This window comes from Capricornis sumatraensis, chromosome 13 (genome assembly GCF_032405125.1).
Source record: "Capricornis sumatraensis isolate serow.1 chromosome 13, serow.2, whole genome shotgun sequence".
In the NCBI taxonomy this organism is placed as follows: domain Eukaryota; kingdom Metazoa; phylum Chordata; class Mammalia; order Artiodactyla; family Bovidae; genus Capricornis; species Capricornis sumatraensis.
This window is the reverse complement of record NC_091081.1, coordinates 76,255,873-76,282,055: the sequence shown is the minus strand read 5'-3', so window position 1 is coordinate 76,282,055 and position 26,183 is coordinate 76,255,873. Positions and strand designations below refer to the sequence as shown.

At 39.2% G+C, this 26,183-nt stretch overlaps 1 protein-coding gene across 3 annotated transcripts in view; it reads left to right on the top strand.

The window, feature by feature from the left end:
* Window positions 1-26,183, top strand: part of LOC138089973 (nesprin-1-like) — a 103,448-nt gene that overhangs the window by 43,692 nt on the left and 33,573 nt on the right. For 2 of the 3 annotated variants that reach the window (XM_068985552.1, XM_068985551.1), the window contains exons 11-14: window positions 9,888-10,050; window positions 20,725-20,912; window positions 21,816-21,966; window positions 25,862-26,044. In XM_068985552.1, the coding sequence (XP_068841653.1) occupies window positions 9,888-10,050; window positions 20,725-20,912; window positions 21,816-21,966; window positions 25,862-26,044 (685 nt within the window). Of the gene's footprint in view, window positions 1-2,068; window positions 2,161-9,887; window positions 10,051-20,724; window positions 20,913-21,815; window positions 21,967-25,861; window positions 26,045-26,183 lie in introns of those variants that run through there. The other variant, XM_068985553.1, reaches the window with a different exon arrangement.

The window sequence follows — 26,183 nt, the reverse complement described above, 5'->3', positions numbered from 1 at the left end:
CCTAGCTTTAGTTCACCTTGCTCTGGCTGTGTGACCTAGGGCTTACTGTATAACCTCTCTGAGTCTCGGATTCCTCATTTTCAAAATGTTCATTAAAATAACTGCCACTTCTCCAGTGAGACAACACAGGGGAAAGGATCATGTATACTCTCATATACTATATGTGCCAATCTTATTCTTTTAGATCATTCCATAGTTTTATATAATGTGACTTATCTAGTATTTTCCCTACTGATGAAACTTTATATTATTGTCATTTTTTGCTACTATGATAAACATGTCTGCAAAGCCTTGCCTTATATTTAGTTCCTTGGAATAAATATATTGTGCTAACAATAGTGAACATGGAAAAAAAACTAACCCATGGAAAAATGCAAATTAGTAAAAGGGAATTTTCTAAGGAAATAATGACAATAACAAATTTTAAAGGTCTCAGTTTTTTTTAATGTTGGTAGTAATCAAGAAAAAACAAATTTACCTTCTATTATGGAATTGCAACCAATATTTTCCATCTTGATGAAAATAATATATCAGTGAAGTGATTGTTTTATAAAGAATAAAAATATTATATCTTTAATAGCATTTTAAAATAATTTTATTTTTAACTAAGTTTTCTGGATTTTTTTAATGTAAAAATTCAGGTTTGTTTCTTTTATAGAGAAAATATATTATTATTTTCAAAGCAATCAACTCATATAACTAGAACCAAGTGCTTTGTTTTATTTTAGTTAAAACTCATCATATTGGCCTTAAAAAGAAGCTTAGCAAATGTTTATTGCCTATTTATTTATTCATAAGTCATTTGTGTATATGTATTTTAAAATCCTCAAAGGATTTAAGCAGACAGCATTGATCACATTTCTTTTTTTAATTACCAGTAATCAATCACTTGGGAGCTTATTTTCTTTAAAAGCTTAAATTATGAAGTTTATATAGAATCAGTGCAGAAAATTTAGAAATTCTTGCAATTCCATCCCCCCCCCAAGTTAACTGAAATTTCACAAAGCAAATGAACATTTTTTTTAATTACCTTAAAATGAACATGTTATTTTTGTCACTTTATATCATTAGTTTTAAAAGGACAAAGGTTGAGGTAAGTGGAGAATAGTATTTCTTCATTCCTTTTCCTGCTCAAATTGTCTAAAAAGCTTTGCCTTATATTTAGTTCATTGGAATAAATATATTGTGCTAAGAATAACTCTTAGGAGGTTGTTATGGCCAACAACCTCCTAACACCAGTCAGCCCCACTTCACACTGGCAAAAACAATTATGGATTAAAACGCCAGCATCCATCCTATCACCCCCAGTAACAAGAAAGTTATGCCCCAAGGAAGAAACTCAAGGAGGTGCCTGCCTTTCAACATTGCAGTTACAGTCAGGGAGGTGCTAAGTGGTTTACAGGTACCACCTCATTTAATCCTCCTGATAACCTTTTACACCATATAATTGAAGTACTGAGAGGATGAGTAATTTGTCAAGGTGAAGACCAATCACTTTTGAGCAGAATTTCTTGCCCATCCCATCTTCCCAAACAACCCCTTAGACTCCTACTTACATCACTTAGCTGGCAAGCAAACTGAAGAAAAATAGAAGTTGCTCCTTTTTGCTATTACAGTTTGCTGTACTTGTGGCGGTTTTGCTTGTTTGTGTTTGGGTCATTTGTCTTTTCAAATATCTTTTCCAACTTAACAGACTGCCTGCTAGAAAAGGGGGAAGGTCCTTCCAGAATGGCGATGTGTCTGCAGCCAGTCTTATTTCTGCTCCCTTCTTTCTTTAGACCTGGAGCCTCCCCCTCCTTCCAGATTACCCTGAGCCTTTCCCCTTCTTACCCTCGTGGCCTACATTCCAGGAGATCAAGCCTGGCACATGTTAATGAATGTAGGTTTTATTTAGAAGCATGACCACTTGTCACTCACTGCTCAGTGTCATATTATCAGGCAGAGACTTACCAACATTTGTCTGGAGGGAGCATTTTCATACTTCCATACACAGACCAGGGAACCTTTCATCCCCACGCAAGATTCAGCCTTTTGCTCTGCAAACCTAACTTTTGCAAGTGGATGCTTCATGGTGGTGGCGGAAGATTCTTGTGGCCCGAGGATGGCAGACGATGGCTGTGCGGACGCAGACCTCCCGGACTGTAACTGCAATGTTGCAAGGCAGGCACCTCCTTGAGTTTCTTCCCTTGGGCATAACTTTCTTGTTACGTAGGGGTGATAGGATGGATGCTGGCGTCTTAGTCCATAATTGTTTTTGCCGGTGTGAAGTGGGGCTGACTGGTGTTAGGAGGTTGTTGGCCATGCACTCCTAAGAGTTATTTGTTGGTTTTTCTTGTCCCTCTGCTGGCCTGTGAAGCTAGATGGAAAGGTTAACGGGCTTTGTCATGGCTCGGTATCCAGTTGTCTCTGGATTAGAATCGTCACATGAGGGGTATGGTTACAGTAGAGAGTCTGAGACACAGGAAAGGGATTCAGAAACAAGGTCCAGTGGAAAGATCCTGTCAGTCCATCGTCTGTTATTTCAAGGACGGCTGCTGCTAAAACTAAAATTCAGTCATGGCCAGTTCACAGCTTTGTAACTGAAAGTGTTCCGTTTATGAAATAAAATAATCTCTCATGTTTCAGCAGCCTGGAGGGTTGTGTGTGTGAGAGAAAGTTGTTTCTCTTTAGGTATGGCAGTAGGTTTTGGTCACTGACTAGTATAAAGGTTTTCAAACATATGTGCAAATGGGGAAATGCATGTCTAAAATGGTAATTTAGTGCATAATACAGATATTTACCTAATGATTTTTATTCAGTTAGAATAACATTACATCAGGAATTTTCACTTTATTTTTCAACTTTTTTTTTGTACCATAACATCGCCCAAATAAACCCCTATTGATGGGTAGAATTTATTAATCGTACTTTTGGTTCTGATATATTGAGCACATGAATTTTTTTTTTTGGTTTTGGTGTATGTAACTACTAAATTTGTCTGAAGGAAAGTAGTGAGGTATATATGAAATGTGTATGTATGTATGTGTATATGTGTGTATTCACGTGGCAATATTAAGAAGCCATACAACTGGATTTGGTTTTAGAACCCTTCGCAAGAAAGATCAAATACTCAGGAAGCACAGGAGTCTCTGAAAGAGGGACCAGGTGCAGGGACTTACAGATAGACCAGGTTTGCTAAACTTACCCAGACAAGTGACATCCGTAAACACTTATTTTGAAATATAATCCTGGATGCTACCAAAAAGAATGTTGCTCAAACTTCTTACAATGATAGATAAATAAAACTATTGTTGACACTTTAGTCAAAGTTGCCTTTAAAGAAATAATGAAAAAAAAAGTAGGACATTTCTCTGAAAAAAGAATGATCCCTTGTCCCACCAATATCAGCTTTAATAGCTCAAGGGTGATGTATGGGGACTTTATCCCCCCACCTCCTCTCAGCTCATATCAGCACCCCTCCCCCCCCCCCCAACACTTACACACACGATGTATTTTGCTATTTGTGGTAAAGTGCACTTTTTTTTAAATGGGAAGGGAGAACCACTTAAGCGTTCAACCTCCCTGACTTTACTAAGATTTACACATTCATTTGAAAGAGGAACTTGTCCTTAATGGACTATATGAACAAGCATTTCCATGTCACAATGCCCTTGACATATTACACTAACTGCTCTGACTACTGGAACTCCTTCAATACTATACAGGATTACTGATCTGTAAATTATTTGGCTACTGTAGATAATATCTGGTGGAACAGTGTTTATTCATAGCCTTTGTGTCTTGGATCATTTTTGTAAGTGAATTTTGAACCAAGAAAATCAATTAATTTTTGTCCTTAACAAATATATCATTAGCAAATGATCTAGAAGAAAATTTAAGTATACATTCAATGTCAAATAAAATATGTTAACAAAATAAAAATATTTTAGTTAGAATACCAGTTATTAATGTTTGCTTGCTTGCTTAGTCACTCATTCGGGTCCGACTCTTTGTGACCTGTTAGGCAGTAGCCCGCCAGACTCCTCTGTCCATGGGATTTTTCCAGCAAGAATACTAAAATGGGTTGCCATTTCCTTCTCCAGGGGATCTTCCTGACTCAAAGATTGACCCTGTATCTGCTGTGTCTTCCTGCATTGCAGACAAATTCTTTACCCTCTGAGCCATCAGGGAAAGTAGATATTTAAATAGAACCCAGCTTTGTGCAAGGTACTGAGCTTAGTATGGCAGCCAAAAATGGAAAGAGAAAACTCAGTGTAGAAATTCACAGTTCTAGCTTTCCAGGGAATTTCCCATGGGAAGGAAGAACACGGGCATAAATAACAACAGAGAGTTTGAACAAGAGTAAGGAGAAGGCAATGGCACCACACTCCAGTACTCTTGCCTGGAAAATCCCATGGACGGAGGAGCCTGGTGGGCTGCAGTCCACAGGGTCACGAAGAGTCGGACATGACTGAGCGACTTCACTTTCACTTTTCACTTTCACGCATTGGAGAAGGAAATGGCAACCCACTCCAGTGCTCTTGCCTGGAGAATCCCAGGGGCGGGGGAGCCTGATGGGCTGCCGCCTATGGGGTCGCACAGAGTCGGACACAACTGATGCGACTTAGCAGCAGCAGCAGCAGCAAGAAGGAAGCAGGCACTGAGTGAGGTACCCTCGAAGCCTTTCAGTTCAGTTCAGTTCAGTCGCTCAGTCGTGTCTGACTCTTTGCGACCCCATGAATTGCAACACGCCAGGCCTCCCTGTCCATCACCAACTCAAAGCCTTTAACTCCACACAAAAGCCTGAGGCTATTGTAAGTTTATTGTAAAGCCCCATCCCAAAGCATGGCCAGCATTCCCATCCTACCAGATCTGAAGACAGGAAGCTGGTCCAGTAGGAGAGGTTCCTGCGAGGACATTCTTAACTGGGGTATAACCAAGACAGACATCTCAGATCAATGAGCCACTCTTCAGTCCTATTCCAGTGGCTTTATTGATTGTAGACTGTCCTTTCCATATGGGACACTGAGGCAGGAAGGCCAAGGTCATGTTAAACCCCAAGCCCGTGCCATGATCATTGCTAGTAGGATATGCATCCTGAACTTTATACCCAGTAGCCTCTCTAACCGACCTTCAGGTGAATTTTGTCTGATGTATGAGAGAAATGTGAGTGGGTTGTGTGTAAAAGTGCTTGGAATTATTGTTCAAGGCTAATGTTTCAAATGCTCTCAAGACAGGTACAAATTATACTTAGAAAGCTAATTAGAGAAGTCTTATCTTGAATGGAATTACAAGTCATGAGAAATATATTGTAATGCATGTTTTCTGTTCCCTATCGATTGAATATATTGTAGAATATAAATATAATTTTTAAATACACATTTTTTAAACAATGTAAGGTAACACACCTTAACATGCCTTTACACACTGAAAATGTTATTCAAACATAAGGGGTTGTATTATAATTAATGAAATATAGATACTATCAAGAACTGAGCATAGTGAAAATCCTTTTAAGCATTCAAAAAGGCAAAGTGAAGGTATCATGACTAGATTTTCCTTTGTAAACATTGATTTACAGAAAATGTAACAGAAGTGATGATATCTATTTTAAGCAATTAAAAATGAATAAAAATTCTCAACATAGTTTGGTTCTGAGAGTTTCTTCAGAAAGGTGGCTCCTGACTGGAGAAGCCTGTCAGATTTTTCTGGAGAGTCATGGGAGCGAGGAGGTGGGGAGAGAGTTAGCTTTGGCCTTCGTGGCAGGAAGACACCCCTAAGCGACCAATTCTAGCTTGAGAATCCCTTGTTTACCATCTGGGAGTAACAGAATAGAGAGATTTGGTCATTCTGAGTGCAGGTTATCCATCTTTGAGAACATTCTGTTGCAGATACCTTCCTGAAACATATCACATCCCTAGAGTTTTTGTTGCTGTTTCTTTTTTCTGCTCAGCATGCGGCATCTTAGCTTCCCAACCAGAGATGGAACTTGTGGCCCCTACAGTAGAATCAAGAGAATCTTAAGCACTGTACTGCCAGAGAAATCCCTATCACATCTCTAGAGTTTTAAAAGACATAATGCTCTTGACATTTTTTTTTCCAAGCAGATACTTCTTTGGTCGAGCCGGATTGACACCTTGGAAATGGCAGTATTTTGCTTACGTGCCATTTGTTTCTGTTATAAGCAGTGTCAGTAAGGTGACCACATTTCCTGAACAAAAAAAGTCTACAATATATTTTTTAAAAAGCTTATGATCTAAAAGCAAAACTGAATTTCAAATGAGGGCTGCATCAGAAAGAATTGATCACGTGCTCCCCTTCCCCATCCCCTTTCTTTTCAGAGCATTCCGTGTACATACATGCAGCCGTGTCAGCCCATCAACAGGGACTCCATAAGGGTTTTTTGCTGTTATTACTTGATATTAACAGAGTTGAAAAGTACTATCTGTGTCCCTCCCAAACTCCTGCTCACACTCTGCCCTCACTGGGAAATTCCTTTCAAAACTCATGTATCTATCCACGCCCTTGTACCCTTGACCCTACCTCCTGTGCGTCCTCACGCCATCATCTATATTCACGTATCACTTCCCGCCTTTTTCTTCTGTCTTTGGCTCTTATCCCATGAGTTCCTTTTTCTCTGCCTAAAAACATTCTAAAGTGATTCCAAGCCTTCAACTGCATTAAACAGAACGAAACATCAAATTTTTTCTTTTAGCCAGATAATTCTACCTGTTTTGAACCACATTTACTCAACTTCCCTGCCTGCTTTCTTAAAATAATCAGCAATCCTCTTTTATCAGAAGCGTATTTCTGAAGCCAAACGCCGCCTGTGTGCTGCTTCCATGGTGCTTGCTGAGCTACTCACTTGGGGTCAGCAGACCTCTTTAATGACTCTCTTTAGGCCTCATCATGCTGTCCTGCTCTGCCTTTGACTCAGCAGACCTGTGGTTCCACAATTTAGCACACCCAAGGCTTGCTTCTTAAAAATGGAAATTCCCTGGCCATATCCCCTGAGGTTCTGGCTCCAGAGGACAGTGGGGGTCTAGGGAGCTACAGTTTCATGAGGGAAACCAGGTGAACTCCAGTGAAGAGGGCATTTGGATCATATCCTGACCAACACTTTCTTTTAATTTTTTTTTCTTTTTTTTTTTTAATTTTAAGATAACTTTTAGTGACTTTAAAGTAATTTTGTAGCTAGTTTGTGTAACATAAAATTTGGAAACATGCAGACATATCCAATAACCTGCACACTAATAAACATTTATCATCTTTTAAGATCACTTGACTGTGGCACGCTAGGTTTCTAAACACCTGATAACCATGTCCTGATACTGCTTTTTGTTTTTTAATTAGTAAATTTACAATAGTATGTTAGTTTCAAGTGTAAAGTGATTCACTTACACGTATATATGACACTACTTAAAAATTATTTCTAATTGAATGTACTTGATACACAGCATTGTAATTCTAGGGTGTACAATGTGTTATTTTGATACATTGATAATATATAATGTGGTGGCCATTGTAGCAATATTTATCACAGTACGAAATTATAGTACGCTCTTGTTATTTATATTCATTTTACTATGCATTCAATCCATGTGGCTTATTACTGCTCATGACAAGTTTGTACCCTTAAATACCATCAGTCTTATTCCCCAGTCCACAAGTTCTTTCTTGAAACTTTTCACGCCTTTAGTTTTTTGCTACACTTACCTGCTTCACCTCCTTCCTTTCTAATTATTTTTTCTTCACCTATGATTCCTCCTCCTTTAACCTTTTAAAGTTCATTCTTCTCAGTCCACCCCCTTTCAAAATGAAACACATCCTTCATTGGGCTTCAACTCTATGCCACAGTATGTAACTCAGTGCAATACATTCTGTCATCTTTTCTGGACCTAAGAATTGTTATTTCCAGACTTATCATATCCTAAACTTTGTGCCCCATTAATCCCTAGAGCTTGCTCCTCATCATGTATCCTCTGAGGCAGCAGCATCCATCTAATCATTCAGTTGGAAAAGACATCATTTCTAGCTCCTTCTGTCTCACATCATGACGATTTGTGAATTTAGCAATCCAGTCCTTGCCTCTAACCCCCACTGTTTAAAAGTAGGCTTTTGACGTAAACCACTTTAACTTTTGTTTACTTCCTAAACTGACTCTTCCAACAGCCTTGCCTCAAACTTCTGCACTCAAAATCAGAATTGATCTTATCATTCCTCCACAAATAGATCTTGGGAAAAGTTCTTATTAATCTTTAAAAGTACAGACAAATTCATTATCATGTCACTCTGGGAGCCTTTATAATCTTACTCCCGTCCACCCGTCAGTCGTGTATCTTAGCACATCTCATCTCTTTTCCACTTCTCTTCCCCATTCTTTCTCCCTTAATCTCCTGGGTGCTGTGATGCTCTTCGCCTTCAGAATCTCAACTTTCCTTCTTTATGTTTCGGAAGCCAGAAGCATTCTGCTTGGCTTGTATCTGCCTCTCAAGATGCAGTTCACATATCATTTCTTCATTTTCTCTTTTTCGTCAAAATCTAAGCTCCTCAAAGGCAAGGATGAGACTTCAGTTGTCAGTGTTTACCTAGCACTATTCATGTTTGTAGGAAAAATAAAGAAATGAACAAGTGGTAAATGAATGAATAATTACTGAACATGGCAAGACAGAAGTGATCACTCCTTATTTATTAGCCAGAAACCTGGTTCGTTTCTTTAGTTTAGTTCTTAACCATATTGTTATATTTCATTGTTTCCATGCCAGATTTCTGATCAGATTGTACATTTCATTAAGAAAATAATCAAATCATTTATTTTGTCTTTCTGGCACCTTACTTCTAAAGTGTTCACATGTTATTGTTAGAGAAATGGCAGTCTTAAAGAAATGAGTTTTTACTCCTTCCTGGAAAGAATGGGAAAATAGCATTTTGTTATTGTTGTTTTTTTAGGCATGCCATGTAGTGAATACTGGGCTTCTCATGGCAAAGCCATAAAGAATCCTCCTGCCAGTGCAGGAGATAAAAAGAGAATCAGGTTAAATCCTTGGGTTGGGAATATCCCCTGGAGTAGGAAGTGGCAACCCACTCCAGTATTCTTGACTGGAAAATTCCATGGACAAAGGAGCCTGCTGGGCTACAGTCCAAGGGATCACAAAGAGTCGGACACAATTGAGCACGCATGCCATCACCGCAGTAGTGAAGAGTGGACCGAATTAGGCTCTGCAGGTAGAAGACTGGATAACAGTAGATCTGGCACCTGCCTTCTGCCGCTTGACAATCCCATAGGCCCTTAGTTACCTTTGACATGATCTGGCATCATGAAAACTCAAACTGCATAAGTGCATGCAATAACTCACTGATGGTGGGTCTTAAGTGTGGCTTCTTCTTTGAACTAAGTTTCTGCTACAGTGTTGCTGAAGCATGTCACAGTGGAGCTGAAGTGATCAGAACCATGGATATGTGGTCTGTTTAGTGACAAATCATTGGAAATGTTAACTTTTTCTCCCAGTTATTCTTGGTAGAAGTATACATTATATTATTTGTGAAAGTACATAGTATAGATTATATTATTGATGAAGTCACAATTTCTGTGACAACCATGAGGTTGTTATATCATTATAGCTGTGTCGAGGATAACCATGGCTGATATTCTTTTTAATGTTTCCCATGTACTGGCCCCTTCGTTATTCACCTGATTTGAATCTCATAAATACTGTTACTTCTTCTCTATTTTATAGACACGGAAACAGAGACACAGAAGGGCTATGCCACCTCCCACAGTCACACAGACAGTAGGTGGCTGAACCAGGATGGACTCTGGGTTTAGACCCAGCACTGGCTTCTGCTCATGAGGGAAGCATGAATGAGGCCTCTCCCTGAAGTTGACGTCTCTCCTTTTCTGCCCACAGGGTAAAGAAGCTGAAGGAAACTCTGGTTGCAGTCCAGCAGCTGGATAAGAACATGAGCAGTCTGAGGACATGGTTAGCCCACATCGAGTCAGAGCTGGCCAAACCCATCGTCTACGATTCCTGTGACTCAGAAGAAATACAGAAAAAGCTTAACGAGCAGCAGGTAAAATGTAAAACAAGAGAAGGAAAGAATCAATAAGTTCTTGAAAATTGGTCCTCCTGGGCAGAATAGAGACATGAGTGTGAGATGAAGAACTGGGATGGGAAATCTGGAGGAAGCTGGGAAGGACTGGTGAGAAAGGGGAGGCACTGGCTAGACAGGTGTTTGGGGCAAATACGTTCCATCTCCTCACAGAGTTGACTCTTTTTAAAAGACAATATTTATTTACTTGTGCTGGGTCTTAGTTACAGCATGTGGAACCTTTCGTTTTAAGATGTGGAATCTAGTTCCCTGACCAGGGATCGAAGCCAGGCCCCCTGCACAGAGTTTTAGCCTCTAGAAAACCAGGGAAGTCCTCACAAAGTTGACTCTTAAGTAGATCTGCCATCATAGAGTTAATGTCACGGGTCCTCCAAGAAACCATCCTAAGGTGGAAGCTTGGGTTGAGCTGCAGTGATATATCTGGAACAGTGCTAACAGTTTTGTTTATTTATCTGTGAGTCACTAACCCACAGCCATAGTCTTCAGAGCCCTTTTCTATGTTCTGCACATAGTGTTTTCGAGAGAGATCACAGTGCATACTTATCGAGTTTCTAGAGTCTAAATAATTTAATTTTGCGAGGAGGATTGCAGACTATAATGTCATCTTCACATGTGTAGCAAACGCAGCACCATACACAACCCAACAAAGCAAAAGAGGGTGACCCTGAAAAATACATGCAGAATGGATTTTCACTTCCCACTCTCTTTGCTGATTCTTATACAGCATGGTAGACTCTAGCCGTCAGTAATCAACGCCATACCTCCCCCATAAGATGTATTGCTATTGCATGCTTTTAAATTATCTTTGAAAATTCTACTGACCTCGGTTATTTCCATTACATTAAGCCATTTTGTTCAAGTTCCTTCATTTTACAAAATGTATAAACAGACCTATTTCTTCAGTCTTATGAAATGTTTCATGTACTTTATTTATAAACTATTTAAACCAAAGAAAATGGATATTAAAATACAGTTTTTAGGAGTTGGGTTACTTTGATATTTAAATTAGCATTTCTTTTGTAAGAAATAGTTAGCAGGATATTTTTCACTTTTTGTGAGATTAAAACCCTCTGAAGGACTCTGATGAGTAACTCTGGGGGTTGTGGTTTGCCTCAAGTTTTTCCCACATTTTCCTGGAGAACATGGTAATAATATGGACAAGTGATAAGAGTTAAAATGCTAATGGCCAGTTATGTGATTTAGCAAATGTGAGAAAACCAAAAAAGTATCTAGTTAAAAATGATAAATTGCTGATATGCATTTACAGTTCTACCTGTTACTAAAACCCCAATAAAATGATAGTAAAGGAGATAAAAGGTCAAAACCCTAAACAGAAAAAAAAAAAAAAAAAACAGAAGATAATAGAGCTGACAGCCATCCAAGAGAATTTGGAAGATGGATAGCAGATAAACAGCGATGGTGCTAGCAGAATGGAGGAGGAAGACAGCTGCTTCCTGCTGCAGACGGAGTTCCCAGAAGTCTCACTCAGGAAGTGGAACTATCAAGTCTGCAGGGCTTTAAAGGGAAGATTGCTCAAAGGTCAGAAAAAGGAGTGGTTCAGTGAGCAGATCCCACCTAAGCCCAGCTAGTCAGGCAAACCAGAGGGACCTTTAATTTGATAATACAGGATGCCATCCGTGCTTGAACCACTCTATTAAAAATAGAGGGAATAAGTGGAAGACTCTGTACCAAATGGTCTGACTCCCACCACACTGCATCCGGTTAATCCTGCAGCCAGGATTCGTGCAAGAGTTTCAAAATCCAATTCAGTGATGCTGTAAAAGCCCTCTCCCTCTCCAAAATAAAGTGGAAAGGAAGAAATGATCAAAGGATAATGCAGGAAAAAAATTCCCAAAATGAAAACTAAGCACTTCTAGAGCACAAACCCTACAAGCGCCCTGGAAAATTAACACAAAGCAAAGCTATTACGAAAGTTCAGAAGATGGTGGATAAAGAGATTTTAAGGTTTCCAAGATGAAAAAGTTTGATTTCTCCAAAACCATTCTGGCAGCTAGTATACAATGGCAGAATGCCTTCTAAAAGTTAGAAGATTGTTTATGATTTAGAATATTATAGCTGCTACTTAGTATATAAAATAGTTAACCTTCTCTGCACACATTCACAAGAATCTAATGAAGGATATTCTATGTATAGTGAAATGAGAGGAAAAATAATATTCAGGAGAGAAAGAAGGAAATCCCCGGGATGATGGTAAAGGAAAGTCCCAGATGACAGTGGTTCTATCATCTAGCAAAAACCTGTCCAGACAGGAGTAGGGAGTCTGGGTGCCCTAAAAGGAACGTCTCCAAGGAAGAAAACAGCTGAACTAGGGGGCCTGATGGACTTAACCATACTGGAAGGAGTTTTTTGTTTTGTTTTGTTTTGTTTTAATTATTTTGTTTTGGGATATAGCTGATTAACAATGTGATAGTTTCAGGTGAACAGCAAAGAGACTCAGCAATACTTATACACGTATTCATTCTCCCCCAAACTCCTCTCCCATCCAAGCTGCCACATAATATTGAGCAGAGTTTCCTATCCTATCAGTAGGTCCTTGTTGGTTACCCATTTTAAATACAGGAGTATGTACACGTCCATCCCAAACTCCCTACCTCCCATCTTCCCATCCTTCCCCCTGGCAACCAGGAATTCTTGGAAGGAGCTTTATTAGCACCATAAGAGAAAGAATACAATACAAATTAGCAATACAGATTCTAAAGAGAAAAAGAGAGCAAGGGAGAGAGAGAGAGAAATGAAGAACTATTGATTTTAGAAAACAAAAAGTTGTGTAAGAAAAGAAATATAACCATAGCATATTTTGTAGCTCAAGTGTGAAAAATATTAAAGAACTGTAATCTTGTAAAGAAATGATTATTGCTTTAGTTATAAGAGGTGCTAAACCAATAATTGGAGCCTGGTGAGTCATGTAGAAGTTTATTCCTTCCCTACTCTAGACTCAATATCTAACGTTTAAAAATCAAGAAATACTAATATAAACATGTTACTTAGAAAAACAGAAATAAAACCCAGAAAACTGAGCTAAAACATAAACAACTGTACACTAACAGTTAAAAGTAAAGACTTTCTGGATTCAAATATTGGCCTTACCACTTTTTTGTGTGACATAGAACAAAGCAATGAACTATTTTAATCCTCAACTTCCTTGCATATAGGATGCTAAGAATCAGAGTACATGACTCACAGTGTTAATACCGAAGTTAGCAAGAAAAGCACTTAGCACAATGTCCAGCACAAAGTGGGTGCTTAGCAGGTTTTACTTTAATCATTATCATATTTACTAGTTTCCTTTATGGAAAACATTTGACCATAGATTTTGTATAAAAAAAAAAAAATATATATATATATATATATATATATATATATATAGCATATTGGATCCATGCTTTAAAAAAACAGAAAAAGTAATCTGTCTCCAAAGGGGAAAAATTCTGACAAATATTTAAATGAACAGATTTTCTTCCATTTCCCTATGTGGACTTTCTATATGTCTGTCTTGCCAATGTACTTAATTCTTACAAATTTAATTGGGCAAAAATAGATAGAGGCTTGAGGTGGCTTCAGAGGATGTTTTGTCAAATTTCTGCGTGTTATAAATGAAAAACAATGAATCTGGAGACAGTTACCAATGGAAGTTAAAGCTGAGACTAAAATTGTGATCTGTGTTTGGTTTCTTATATAATTATAAAATCCCTCAAGCTTTATTTTTTTAATGTTGATTTGAACAAAAACTTTTGAGCAGAAGCACGTGGAGACTTTCTCCAATAGTTACTGTGGGAACCTGGCCAAGCACCTGGAAGTAAACCTCACCAAACTATGGAGGGCGCCCATGACTGGGTCCATCAGAGGTGTCAGCGCTGGGCCTCCAGCCATGTGTCAGAGTCTGGGTTTCACATGCCGGTGCTGGTTTCCACTCTTGAATCTCTGCTCTGAGATAGACTCAAAAGCATACAGAGGAGTGATGTTACCAAGATGGTAGCCTAAGCCATTCCTGACTCAAGAAGACCAACAAGCATCCATCCAGAGACAGGGCAGCACTGTGAGAACCCCAGGACCCAGAGGGAGGCTGCAGCACCCCCTGGACCACGGAGACTGGGAAGGCCCACATCAGAAGATGACAGGAGTGGCTGCACTCTGTCCCCATCACCCTCCCCAGGCTGGCACAGCCCTGTACCAGGGGGACCCCGCAGGCCTGTGGTTTTTCCAGTGGGAAAAGAGAAGCCCAGGTGGACGTCCAGCTCCCCCGGGATTGTGTGATGCTTCCCAAGAGGCCCAGTGGGGTCTCACTTCACAGGGAGGAAAACTGTAGGGCTCATCTGCAGGGGATCTGATAAGATGGAGAAGGCATGGGGGCTTACAGCACCCACACTCAGGTCTTGGTGGAACTGCATTCCTGCTTGCAGCTGCACCCAAAGAAAGATCCTAGCCAGCGCCTCTGCTCATCAGCAGAGCCCAGCCCGTGGCCCTGTCTAGCCTGCAGACTCACTTGGCAGCTTTACCCGAGTTGGGTCCCCAGACAACTGGCCTTGATCTTTCTCAGCCTGGGCAGGGAGGCAGATGCCCAGCCTCGCCCAACAGCTGAGCACTGTCTCCACCCGACCCCACCAGGAAGCCTAGCCAGAGAACCCAGGCAGCCAGGGGGCCCATCCAAGAGCCCTGCTTTGGCAGGAAGTCAAGCCCGTAGCCCTACCAACTGCTGGGCATAGCCTCTGGCCTTGAATAGCCAGAGAGCCTGAACAGTGACCCTGGACAGCCTCAGCCCAACCTGCAGTCCCTACTCAGGGTGGAGTCCAGCTGAGGGCCTTGTCTGATTGCTCAACACAGCCTGAAACCTAGGCTATGGCCCCACCCAACAAAGGCTTTCTTGTCAAGAAAGCCTAGACAACAACCCAGCTTGACCATGAAACACAGTCTCTAGACCCACTCACTGTGGGATTCAGCTGGAGGGCTCTCTTAACCAGAGAGTCTGGCCAGTAATCTTGCCCAGCAGGGGAGCATAGCCAGAGGCCTATCTGATGGCAAAGCCTTATGGCCCTGCCCAGTTCCAAGGCTGCAGCTTTGCATGATCACAGAGCACAGCCTGAGGCCTCACCTGAACACAGAGTCCAGCCAGCATCACCCTCCGGTCTGGGAGCACAAGCTGAGACCCCATCAAGAGCAATTGCAGAGACCAGCCTATAGCCCTGCCCAATCATGAGTCCAACCAGTAGCACTGCCCTGCCAGTAAACATAGCTTGTGACCTCATACAATCAGAGATGACTGTAGGACCCAACCAGTAGCATACCCTGCCCCACCCCAACCTCAGAGCATGGAACATTTTCCAGGATAGATTATATGTTAGACCATAAAACAAGTCTCAATAAATTCAAGAAAGTGCAAATTGCATCAAGTCTTTTCAACCATAATATGAGATTAGACATCCATGGCTGGTTCAGGTTGATATATGGCAAAAACCACCACAATATTGTAAAGTAATTAGCCTCCAATTAAAATAAATTAATTAATTAAAAAATTAAGAACAGGAAGAAAGCTAGAAAACTGGCAAGTACATGGAAATTAAACAACACACTCTTAAACAACCAGTGGATCAAAGAAAAAATCAAAAGAGAAATTTAAAATATCTGGAGATAAACAAAAAAGGAAACACAACATACCAAAACTTATGGGATATAGCAAAAGCAGTTCTAGGAGAAAAGTTTGTAGAGATAAACACCTATATTAAGAAATAAAGATCTCAAATAAACAACCTAACTCAACTCAAGGAAGTAGAAAAAATACAAGTAAGCCCAAAGTTGACAGAAAAGAGGAAATAATAAAGAGTAGATCAGAAATAATGAAATAAAGAATAAGAAAACAATACAAAAGATTAACAAAACCGAGTTGCTTCTCTGGTACTATAAACAAAGTCGACAACAAATTTTAGCTAGAGTATCTGCTGGATCATGGAAAAAGCAAGAGAGTTCCAGAAAAACATCTATTTCTGCTTTATTGACTATATGGATCACAATAAACTGTGGAAAATTCTGAAAGAGATGGGAATACCACACCACCTGACCTGCCTCTTGAGAAACCTATATGCAGGTCAGGAATCAACAGTTAGAACTGGACATGGAACAACAGACTGGTTCCAAAAGGGAAAAAGAGTACATCAAGGCTGTATGTTGTCACCCTGCTTATTTAACTTCTATGCAGAGTACATCATGAGAAACACTGGGCTGGAAGAAGCACAAGCTGAAATCAAGATTGCCCAGAGAAATATCAATCACCTCAGATATGCAGATGACACCACCCTTATGGCAGAAAGTGAAGAGGAACTAAAAAGCCTCTTGATGGAAGTGAAAGAGGAGAGTGAAAAAGCTGGCTTAAAGCTCAACATTCAGAAAATGAAGATCATGGCTTCCGGTCCCATCACTTCATGGGAAATAGATAGGGAAACAGTGGAAACAGTATCAGACTTTATATGTTTTTGGGCTCCAAAATCACTGCAGATGGTGATTGCAGCCATGAAATTAAAAGACGCTCACTCCTTGGAAGGAAAGTTATGACCAACCTAGATAACATATTAAAAAGCAGAGACATTACTTTGACAACAAAGGTCCGTCTAGTCAAGGCTATGGTTTTTCCAGTGGTCATGTATGGATGTGAGACTTGGACTGAGAAGAAAGCTGAGCACTGAAGAATTGATGCTTTTGAACTGTGGTGTTGGAGAAGACTCTTGAGAGTCCCTTGGACTGCAAGGGGATCTAACCAGTCCATCCTAAAGGATATCAGTCCTGGGTGTTCATTGGAAGGACTGATGCTGAGGCTGAAACTCCAATACGTTGGCCACCTCATGCAAAGAGTTGACTTACTGGAAAAGACCCTGATGCTGGGAGGAATTGGGGGCAGGAGGAGAAGGGGATGACAGAGGATGAGATGGCTGGATGGCACACTGACTTGATGCACATGAGTTTGGGTGAACTCCAGGAGTTGGTGATGGACAGGGAGGCTTGACATGCTGCAGTTCATGGGGTCACGGAGAGTCAGACACAACTGAGTGACTGAACTGAACTGAACTGAACCAAGGAAAAAAGATAATAAATTATTTTAAAAATTATAAATGAAAATGGGAACATTACAAGAAATATCAAGGATCATAAAAGACTACTATGAGCAGTTATAAGCCAACAAATTGGAGAATCTAGGAAAAATGGGCAATTCCTAGAAGCATACAATCTACCAAGAATGGATCTTGAAGAAATAGAAAATCTGAACAGAGCAATAATGAATAAGGAGGTGGAATCAATATTCAAAAACCTCCCAACAAAGAAATGTCCAAGACTGGACATTTCCATGACCTGGTATCACAAGTGAAATCTACCAAACATTTAAAACCAATTCATCTCACTCTTTCAAAAAACTGAAGGGAAAAGAATGCTCTCAAACTCATTTTATGAGTCCAGCATTACCCTGATACCAAAACCAGATAAGGACACCATAGGAAAACTATCAACCAATATGCCTGATGAATATAGACGCAAAAACTCTCAATAAAGTACTGACAAACCAAATTCAGCAGCACTTTAAAAGATTATACACTGTAATTAAGCTGGATTCATTCCTAGAGTGCAAAAATGTTTCAACATATGCAAATCAGTGAATACAATACATTGCATTACTAAAATGAAATAAAAATCATATGATCATCACAGTAGATGCAGGGAAACCACTGACAAAATTCAAATGATAGCTGTCAACAAACTGGGTATAGAGAGAATGGACATCAACATAATAAAGGGCATATGTGACATTGCCAAAACTAACATCATATTCAGTGATGAAAGGCTGAAGACAAGACAAGGGTGCCCACTCTCACCAGTTCTATTCAACATAGCACTGGAAAGCCTTGTGAGAGAAATTGGGCAAGAAAAGAAGTAAAAGGCATCCAGATCAGAAAGGAGGGTGTAAAATTGTCTCTGTTTGCATGTGGCATGGTCTTACATATAGAAAAATCCTAAAGACTCCACCAGAAACCTTTTATAACTAATAAATTCAGGAAAGTTGTAGCATACAAATTCAACATATAGAAATCATTGTGTTTCCAAACACTTAACAATGAAGTACCTGGAAAATAAAAAGAAAAATTCCATTTACAATGACATCAAAAACAATGAAATGTTTGAGGAATAAATTCAACCAAGAAGGTGAAAGATATGTACTCTGACACTGTAAGACATTGATGAAAGACACTGAATAAGACACAAGCAAATGGAAAGATATCCCATGGATTGGAAGAATTAATATTGCTAAAATGTGCATACAAAGCTATCTGTAGATTAAATGCAATCCTTGTGAAGATTCCAATGGTACTTTTTACAGAAATAGAAAAAAAAAAAAATCCTGAAAGTCATATGGAACCAAAAAGATCCCTAATAACCAAAGCAGTCCTAAGTAAGAACAAATCTGGAGGCATCACACTTTAGGATTTCAAGTTAATATTACAAAGCTTTTGTAATCAAAAAAGTATGGTACTGGCATTTAAAACAAACACATAGACCAATGGAACAGAATAGAGAGCCCAGAAATAAACCCACATGTGCAGTCAACTAATATTTGACTAATAAGGATACTCAATGGAGAAAAGATAGTCTTTTCAAAAAATTGTGTTGGGAAAACTGGATATTCACATGCAAAAGAGTTAAACTGGACCTCTATATTACACAACTTAGACAAATTAATTTGAAACGGATTAAAGACTTAAATTTAAGACTTGCAACCCAGAGGAAGACATAGGGAAAAGGCTCCTTAACATTGGTGTTAGCAATGACTTTTGGAAGTTCAACCAACAAAAGCAAAAATGAAACAGGTGAGACTAAATCAAAGTCTGACGCTTCTGCACAGCAAAAGTCATGATCAACCAAATGCAAAGGCAACCTAGGAATGAAAGAAAAATATTTTTGAACCACATATCTGATCAAGAGTTAGTATCTAAGATGCACAAGAAACTCATATATACACCTCAATAGCAAAAAAAAAAAAAACAAAAACAAAAAACACCAACTTATCCAGCAAAGGACCTGAACAAGCATTTTCTAAAAGAAGATCGTCAAGTTGCCAACAGGTATATGTAAAGATGCTCAACATCACTAATCATGGTAGGAATGCAAATAAAAAAACACAGTGAAATATCTTCTCACACCTGTTGGATGGCTATTATCAAAAGACAAGAGATTAAAAAGTACTGGCAAGGATTTAGAGAAAATGAGACCCTTATGTACTGTTGGTGGGAATGTAAATTGGTGCAGCCACTATGGAAGAGAATATAGATGTTCCTCAAAAAAGTAAAACTGGATCTACCATATGTTCTAGCAGTTCCGCTTTTGGGGTATGTATCTGAAGGAAATGAAATCACTGTGTTGAAAAGAAATCTCCACTGCCATGTTTACTGTAGCATTGTTTACAGGTGAATACATGTAAGCAACTTAAGTAGCCATCAACAGATTAATGTTTATCTTTCTTGTTTAAGGCATTGAATTTGCCCAGAGTTCTACCATATCAAGTCTTCCATATTACCATATTAACTGCACAGAGTGTAACAAAATATACATTATTTTTCTGTTGAGCTTTTAACTCAGTTTACTCAAAGCATTCCATTATTAAAAAAGAGGCTGACTAGTATGTTTTGCTTGTCCTATTCGTTCAGGCCTTCAACATATTTTCCTTTTCTCTTATATAGTTCTTGAATTTGCCTAACTTTTCTCTTGATAATTCCTCAACTTATTCAGATAACTAGGATTTATATTGTTGCATGTAGATTCTCCTTCCTGTTTTTCTCCTTAACACCAGATCCCAATGTCTTCTTCACAAAATGTAGCTTACTGTTGAATGCAATAACAGTGCCATTGATTAACTTTGGAGATTTCATAAACTAGACACAAGAAAATAAATTCTTTCAAATATTTCAGTTGCACTAAACTGTCCTTTCAAATCTCTTGCACAACCTCTTTCAGTTATATGGGATCTACCACATTATAAAATATTACAAGAATTGAACTTTATCATTCTATTTCATATCTTTCAGTTTCTGTCCTACGTTTCTATTTGTTCATTGAAGAAGCTGCTGATAATAATGGTTGTCATACATGACAAAAAACCAAGGTCCCTTAAACCATGGTACCTTTTAATGATGGTGGAATTAACTGTTTAAAATAGTTTGCAGATCCTTGGAGATCAAAGTGAGTGCCAACTCTTAACAGGAGTACATGTACTCCTTTGATTGATCTATGGATTGGAATGGAAGTGATATATCTGTGAAGTAAAAACTGGGGCAAGATTCATACTTCAGTCACTAAAGAAGCTCATTGTACTCTGCACAGTTGATGTAGTCTTACTTTTTCAGTTGATATTTTAGCATGGTTCACATAGGCCAAATATTTCTAGACTCGTTTTCTCATACTTTTGAGCTTGCGGTATTTCATAAAGGAAGTTGAAGAAGCTTCATGCATTCAAGGAGATGAAATACTTGTCAAGGTTTTGCCTAACCATTTTGCCTAACCATTTCTGAGCCAGTGAATACAGCTGCAGTTTCTCCCATCGGTAAACAAGTGTTTGACTAAAGCACGTCTCCTTCCCTGCAGGAGCTTCAGAGAGACATCGAGAAGCACAGCACGGGCGTGGCCTCTGTGCTCAACCTGTGCGAGGTCCTTCTCCATGACTGTGATGCTTGCGCTACAGACGCCGAGTGCGATTCCATCCAGCAGGCCACACGAAACCTGGACCGCCGATGGAGAAACATCTGTGCCATGTCCATGGAAAGGAGGCTGAAGTAAGTGGGGATGTGTACACAGCTGAAACAGAGGAAGAACAAAAAAATCAATAAATAAATTTATCCAGGGTATCTGCTGTTCACCATTTCCTTTTGGTTGCATTGTCCAAAGATAGCCTCAGTTTCCCAAACTTGTCATCTACGTTCAGCTGGAAACAGAAGTAGGTATAAAGGTCACTTACAAATATAACAAGCCAAGTGACACCTGACCTAACAGTTTAAATATATTTAGAAAAATTAAAATATGCCTTTGCTGAACAAGTATTATGTTACATAATCCGTGGTATGAAAAAAGTAACTTTCTTTCATTAAAAAGGAAATAATAAAACAAAAGGACTTCTCTTGGAGCCTTTTGAAATTCAAGGTGGTGAAAAATTAGTGATGTGTTAGAAAGTGACCACAATGACTTAAGGCCCAGAATCTTCATGCTCTCTGGGGACCTCCTGAAAGCTGAATATTTGTCTTGCCATCATTGGTTGATTTTGATGAGGTTGACTTTGACGTTCAGTGAATTTTCAAACCTTAGTTTTAGTCCAGCGAACCTCAGGATGAGTGTGCACTGAGAGCAGAGTGTTACACTTTCAAACTTCCTTGCACATACCCAAAACAGTTCATACCATGTGCTTATCAGACTCAGTTTGACTCGTTCCAAACCCAGAGCTGCAGGACGTGTGTTTTAACACACACACACATACACACACACTCACACAGCTGTTTCATTTTAGCTCAAACAGTTGTTTCTTTTTCAGTCTGGGCAAATTTGGCTCAAGGCACAGTTAGTTATTGTTTGGCACAGCAGTTGCTTGTTTTGGGCACTCTTAATCCTGTTGCAAGCATCAGACAGGGCTCTGGAGTATAAACAGTCTCAAACAATCAGATTCTGTTCTTTCCTTTCTGTCTCAGAATTGAAGAGACATGGCGATTGTGGCAGAAGTTTCTGGATGACTTTTCTCATTTTGAAGATTGGCTCAAGATCTCAGAAAGGACAGCTGCCTTTCCCAGCTCTTCTGGGGTGCTCTATACAGTTGCCAAGGAGGAACTAAAGAAATTTGAGGTGATTTTCAGTGCCAAATATTTCATCTTTATTTTGCTACGAGAGTAGCCAGCTGGTCTTCGGTGTCTCAAGACCCAAAGAAACTGTTTGCCCACATATTGTTTGTTCAGACAGCTAGGTGGTGATGACTTTCTGGTCATCTTTCTTATTACATCATGATAGGCAAAGAAGAGAAAGGAAGTTTTTACTTTAAAATTATCAAGAATTACAAATAAAGTAGTAATGAAGATAAACTTTTAGAAAACAGGAATCATGATTCCCCAAAAATGATCTTGGCATTCTTTTAACTTCACAGTTCTTTATAATCAAGCTTCTAAGACTCAAATATGATGCCATTCCATACTATAACAACTATAATATATGTGTGTGTGTGTGTGTGTGTTCAATATATTTTCTTGATTTTTTTTCACTTAACTGGAGTGTATGTGTATGTATACATATATCTGTATATGTGTGTGTTCATGTGTGTGTGTGTGTGTGTGTGTGTAAGTGCATGCTAAGTTGCTTTAGTCATGTCCAACTCTTTGCGACCCTATGGACTGTAGCCCACTAGTCTCCCCTTATCTTTTAATCATTGATAAATAAAATTGACTCCAGAATTGATCAAATATTTTAAATCATAAACCAACTGTAATTATGAATGAGGAACAGTGCCACTGAGTCACTAAGATTTTTCAAATTTATAGAGAAAAATAGCAGCAGTATAATCATATTCATCAAGAAAGCAGTCATTCAGTGACCGATCCTAGTTCCTTGCCTGTATGGGCAGTCTCAAAGCTGCTCTATCACTGTGATAGGATGAAACCCCAGTTCTCAACTGCCTCTCATTTCCACCAAGGACTGGTCCCTAAAGTTGACCATTTTTTAATTTAAAGTTTCTTTTCCAGTCAATATCCATTGATTGACAGTTGTGTTCTCATATATATTAACCGTGAACGGTTCCGATGCATGTTATCTTACAAAAATCATCCTTGGTTGCCAAGTCTGCCTCAAGCTCCCTGAGATATTTTAAAATAAGATTAAAAAACCCAACCAAATTCAGCTGGATTCATTTTTACCTTGTAGTAGCAATTAACCAGGCTTTTTTTTTTTTGAGGCCTGTTATAGTAAACGTGAAGTTTGGTTTTTGTTCTTGTGGGGTTTAAAATCTAAGACTCATAGATGGGGAGCTACACAAAGCTATACAAGTATTCAAGTACTATGTGAAATAACTAAGAGTTATTCTGCTGTCTGAATATGGACCTACATATAACTATTTGACTAAATCCCAGGAGGGGAAAAATTCTTATCTTAAAGACTTTGCCTTAGTAAAATTCTAGTAAAAAGCCACAATAAACTGTGCAGTAGATTTCAGATTACCCTGGTGTGAACCAGTGCTAGTGGAAATATCCTTGTACTGCATCTTATTACTCACAGCTTCATAAAGGTTAAACCTTCTATAATCGGCTTCCACTACAAAGAAGATTATGTAAGATCTTTTATGATGCTATTTTAGACTCAAGACTTTATGATAAAGGTTAGCCATATAGTTAAGCTTATAATGCTATTTATATAACTAGCTATTCATATAAGCTGTATAAATATAGCATTATATATATATGCTATTTATATATATAAATGCTATTTATACAACTAGCTAGATATAATGATTGATTTTATTATTTATCTTTGTAGTTAATTTGCTTAAGAGAAAAATAAATTACAAAAATGAAATTTTGAGGGCGATTTTTGCCTGTTCAACTGCACAAACATTGGGGACAGCTCTAGGGGTGCTGGGGTCCCCATCTGTTATGCCCACCTTCACCTCAGTAAGAAAATATATTCTGACTTCCAGTAATTGCAAAAGCTGAACTTCCCCTACTATTTCCTTTTCTAGGGAAATAATTTGAAGTTTTATAAAACAGATGGTTGGATTTACTCAGATGACGGCTCTTAAAATGACTCTCAGAAGGAAAGCCATCTCAGAGGCAGGAGTTTGGTAGCATGTAAACGGTGTGATGAGCCAAAGGAAGCAAAAGTTTGGGATTTCGATGAGTGCAGTTCAATTAGTCACAGAATTTTCTGTCCAATGCCAGAGTAAAAGTCGGTCATAAATCACACACCTAAGTTTGAAATGTAAAAGCTTCATTTTATTTTGGCCAAATGACTCTTATTGCTAGGGTTAGGCTATATTGCAGAGAGAAAGAAGTATTTTACCTGCAGAAACTGTAAGGGGTGCATAGGGTAACCTCCCAAGTAGATAGACACTACTCTGTAATACTCTGTAAGGTGTCGCATCAGCTTTAAAACATTTCATACAAACCAAATCATTCGTGCGCACAGCAAAAATACAATAGAGCATGTTCAAAACTTTTTTCTTTGTAAGGTTACTTCTGTTTCACTAGGCTGTTGTTCTTAAAAATCAGTAATAGCTTGCATTTAGAAGACATTCTGCAAAAAGTAGTTTTATTTTTTTTTTAAGAGGACACCAGAATTGAGGCAATTTCTGGATTTCATAGGAAATAATATATTTTATAAATAAAAGAAGCAGTTTTATGATAGATATTTTTTTCTAAGTATTGACGTCAGAAACTTGGAACATTTTAAACTCACGTTTCAGCATACATCCATTTTTTTGTGGGCTTCCCTGGTGGCTCAGTAGTAAAGGACTCGCTTGCTAATGCAGGAACACAGGTTTAATCCGTGAGTTGGGAGGATCCATGGGAGAAGGAAATGGCAACCCACTCCTATATTCGTGCCTGAGAAATCCCATGGACAGAGGCGCCTGGCCAACTATAGTCCATGAGGTCGCAGAAGTAGGACATGACTTAGTGACTAAGCAGCAACATATTTTTGTAATCAGTTTGCTTTATGGGAAAGTTCTTTTTAGGCTATTATTTTAAAAGCTATATTACATATGTATATCGTGTGTGTTACACATGTGAGTGAGTGTGTGATAGTCGCTCAGTCGTGTCCAACTCTCTGTGACCCCATGGACTGAAGCCCACCAGGCTCCTCTGTCCATGGAATTTTCCAGGCAAGAATGCTGGAGTGGGCTGCCATTTGTATATGTATATATAGGTATGTGTGTACATTTTATATGCATGTATCACGTGAATATGTGTATGTTCTGCATGTATATGTACATATTCTGTATGTGTATCATATATGGATTTGTATATATACAAATATTTATTCCTGTTTGCCATTTTCTCTTGTATTTTTGTTTGATCCAGTCCCTTTCTTAAGTCACAGGGGTAACATGAGTTTTCTTTAACAAGGGAAAGCTTACGCTGGTTACAAAGTGTCTTTTCCTGTTTGAGGGGAATGAAAGGTTGTTGCAGAATTATCCAAAGACCACTGGATTCTTGGCCTCTGGAGGAGAAGAATTCTATCCGGGGCCAGAGATGAGGCTTGATCACTCAGAGCTTTTGTGTAATAAGGTTTTATTGAAGTATAAAGGAGATAGAGAAAGCTTCTGACATAGACATCAGAAAGGGGTAGAAAGAGTACCCCTTTGCTTGTGCTAGCAATGGAGTTATATACTCTCCAGGGAATCCAAAGAATGTCTGGAGGTTGTAAAGACCTCACCAGACCTACTCCCACAATTTACATTTTAAGATAACAGGATTAGCCAGAAGGTTTGGTCCAGAGACTGTCCTCAGGCAGGATACACTGTTGTTCTATAATCCTAAGGAATGTAGAGGAAAAAAGTTTGTCCTCTCTTCCTCCTTGAGAATTCCAGACCCCTCTCTCCTTGGGGACCCCTAGACGTCTTATCTACCTGCCTAGGAAATGACTCTCTCAGGAAGAGTCAACCTCCTGTTCTGTCTGACTTCACGACAGGACGCCCAGACACCCTTGCTGAGAGAACTCCTCAGACCTCCCCGGCTGATGTGCTTCTTTGTGGTCACAGGCTTTCCAGCGACAGGTCCATGAGAGCCTGACCCAGCTGGAGCTGATCAACAAGCAGTACCGCCGCCTGGCCAGAGAGAACCGCACAGACGCGGCCGGCAGCCTCAAACAGATGGTTCACAAAGGCAACCAGAGATGGGACAACCTGCAGAAGCGCGTCACCTCCATCCTGCGCAGACTCAAGGTCCATGCTGCGCCTCTTCTGTAGCTTAGAGGCCAGGAGGACAGAGTGGGGCCATTTGAGTGCAGTGTTAGGACATAATCTCCATGACTTTGTAAGACTGGGATGACAAGACGGATATCTAGCATATGATTCATTTGGT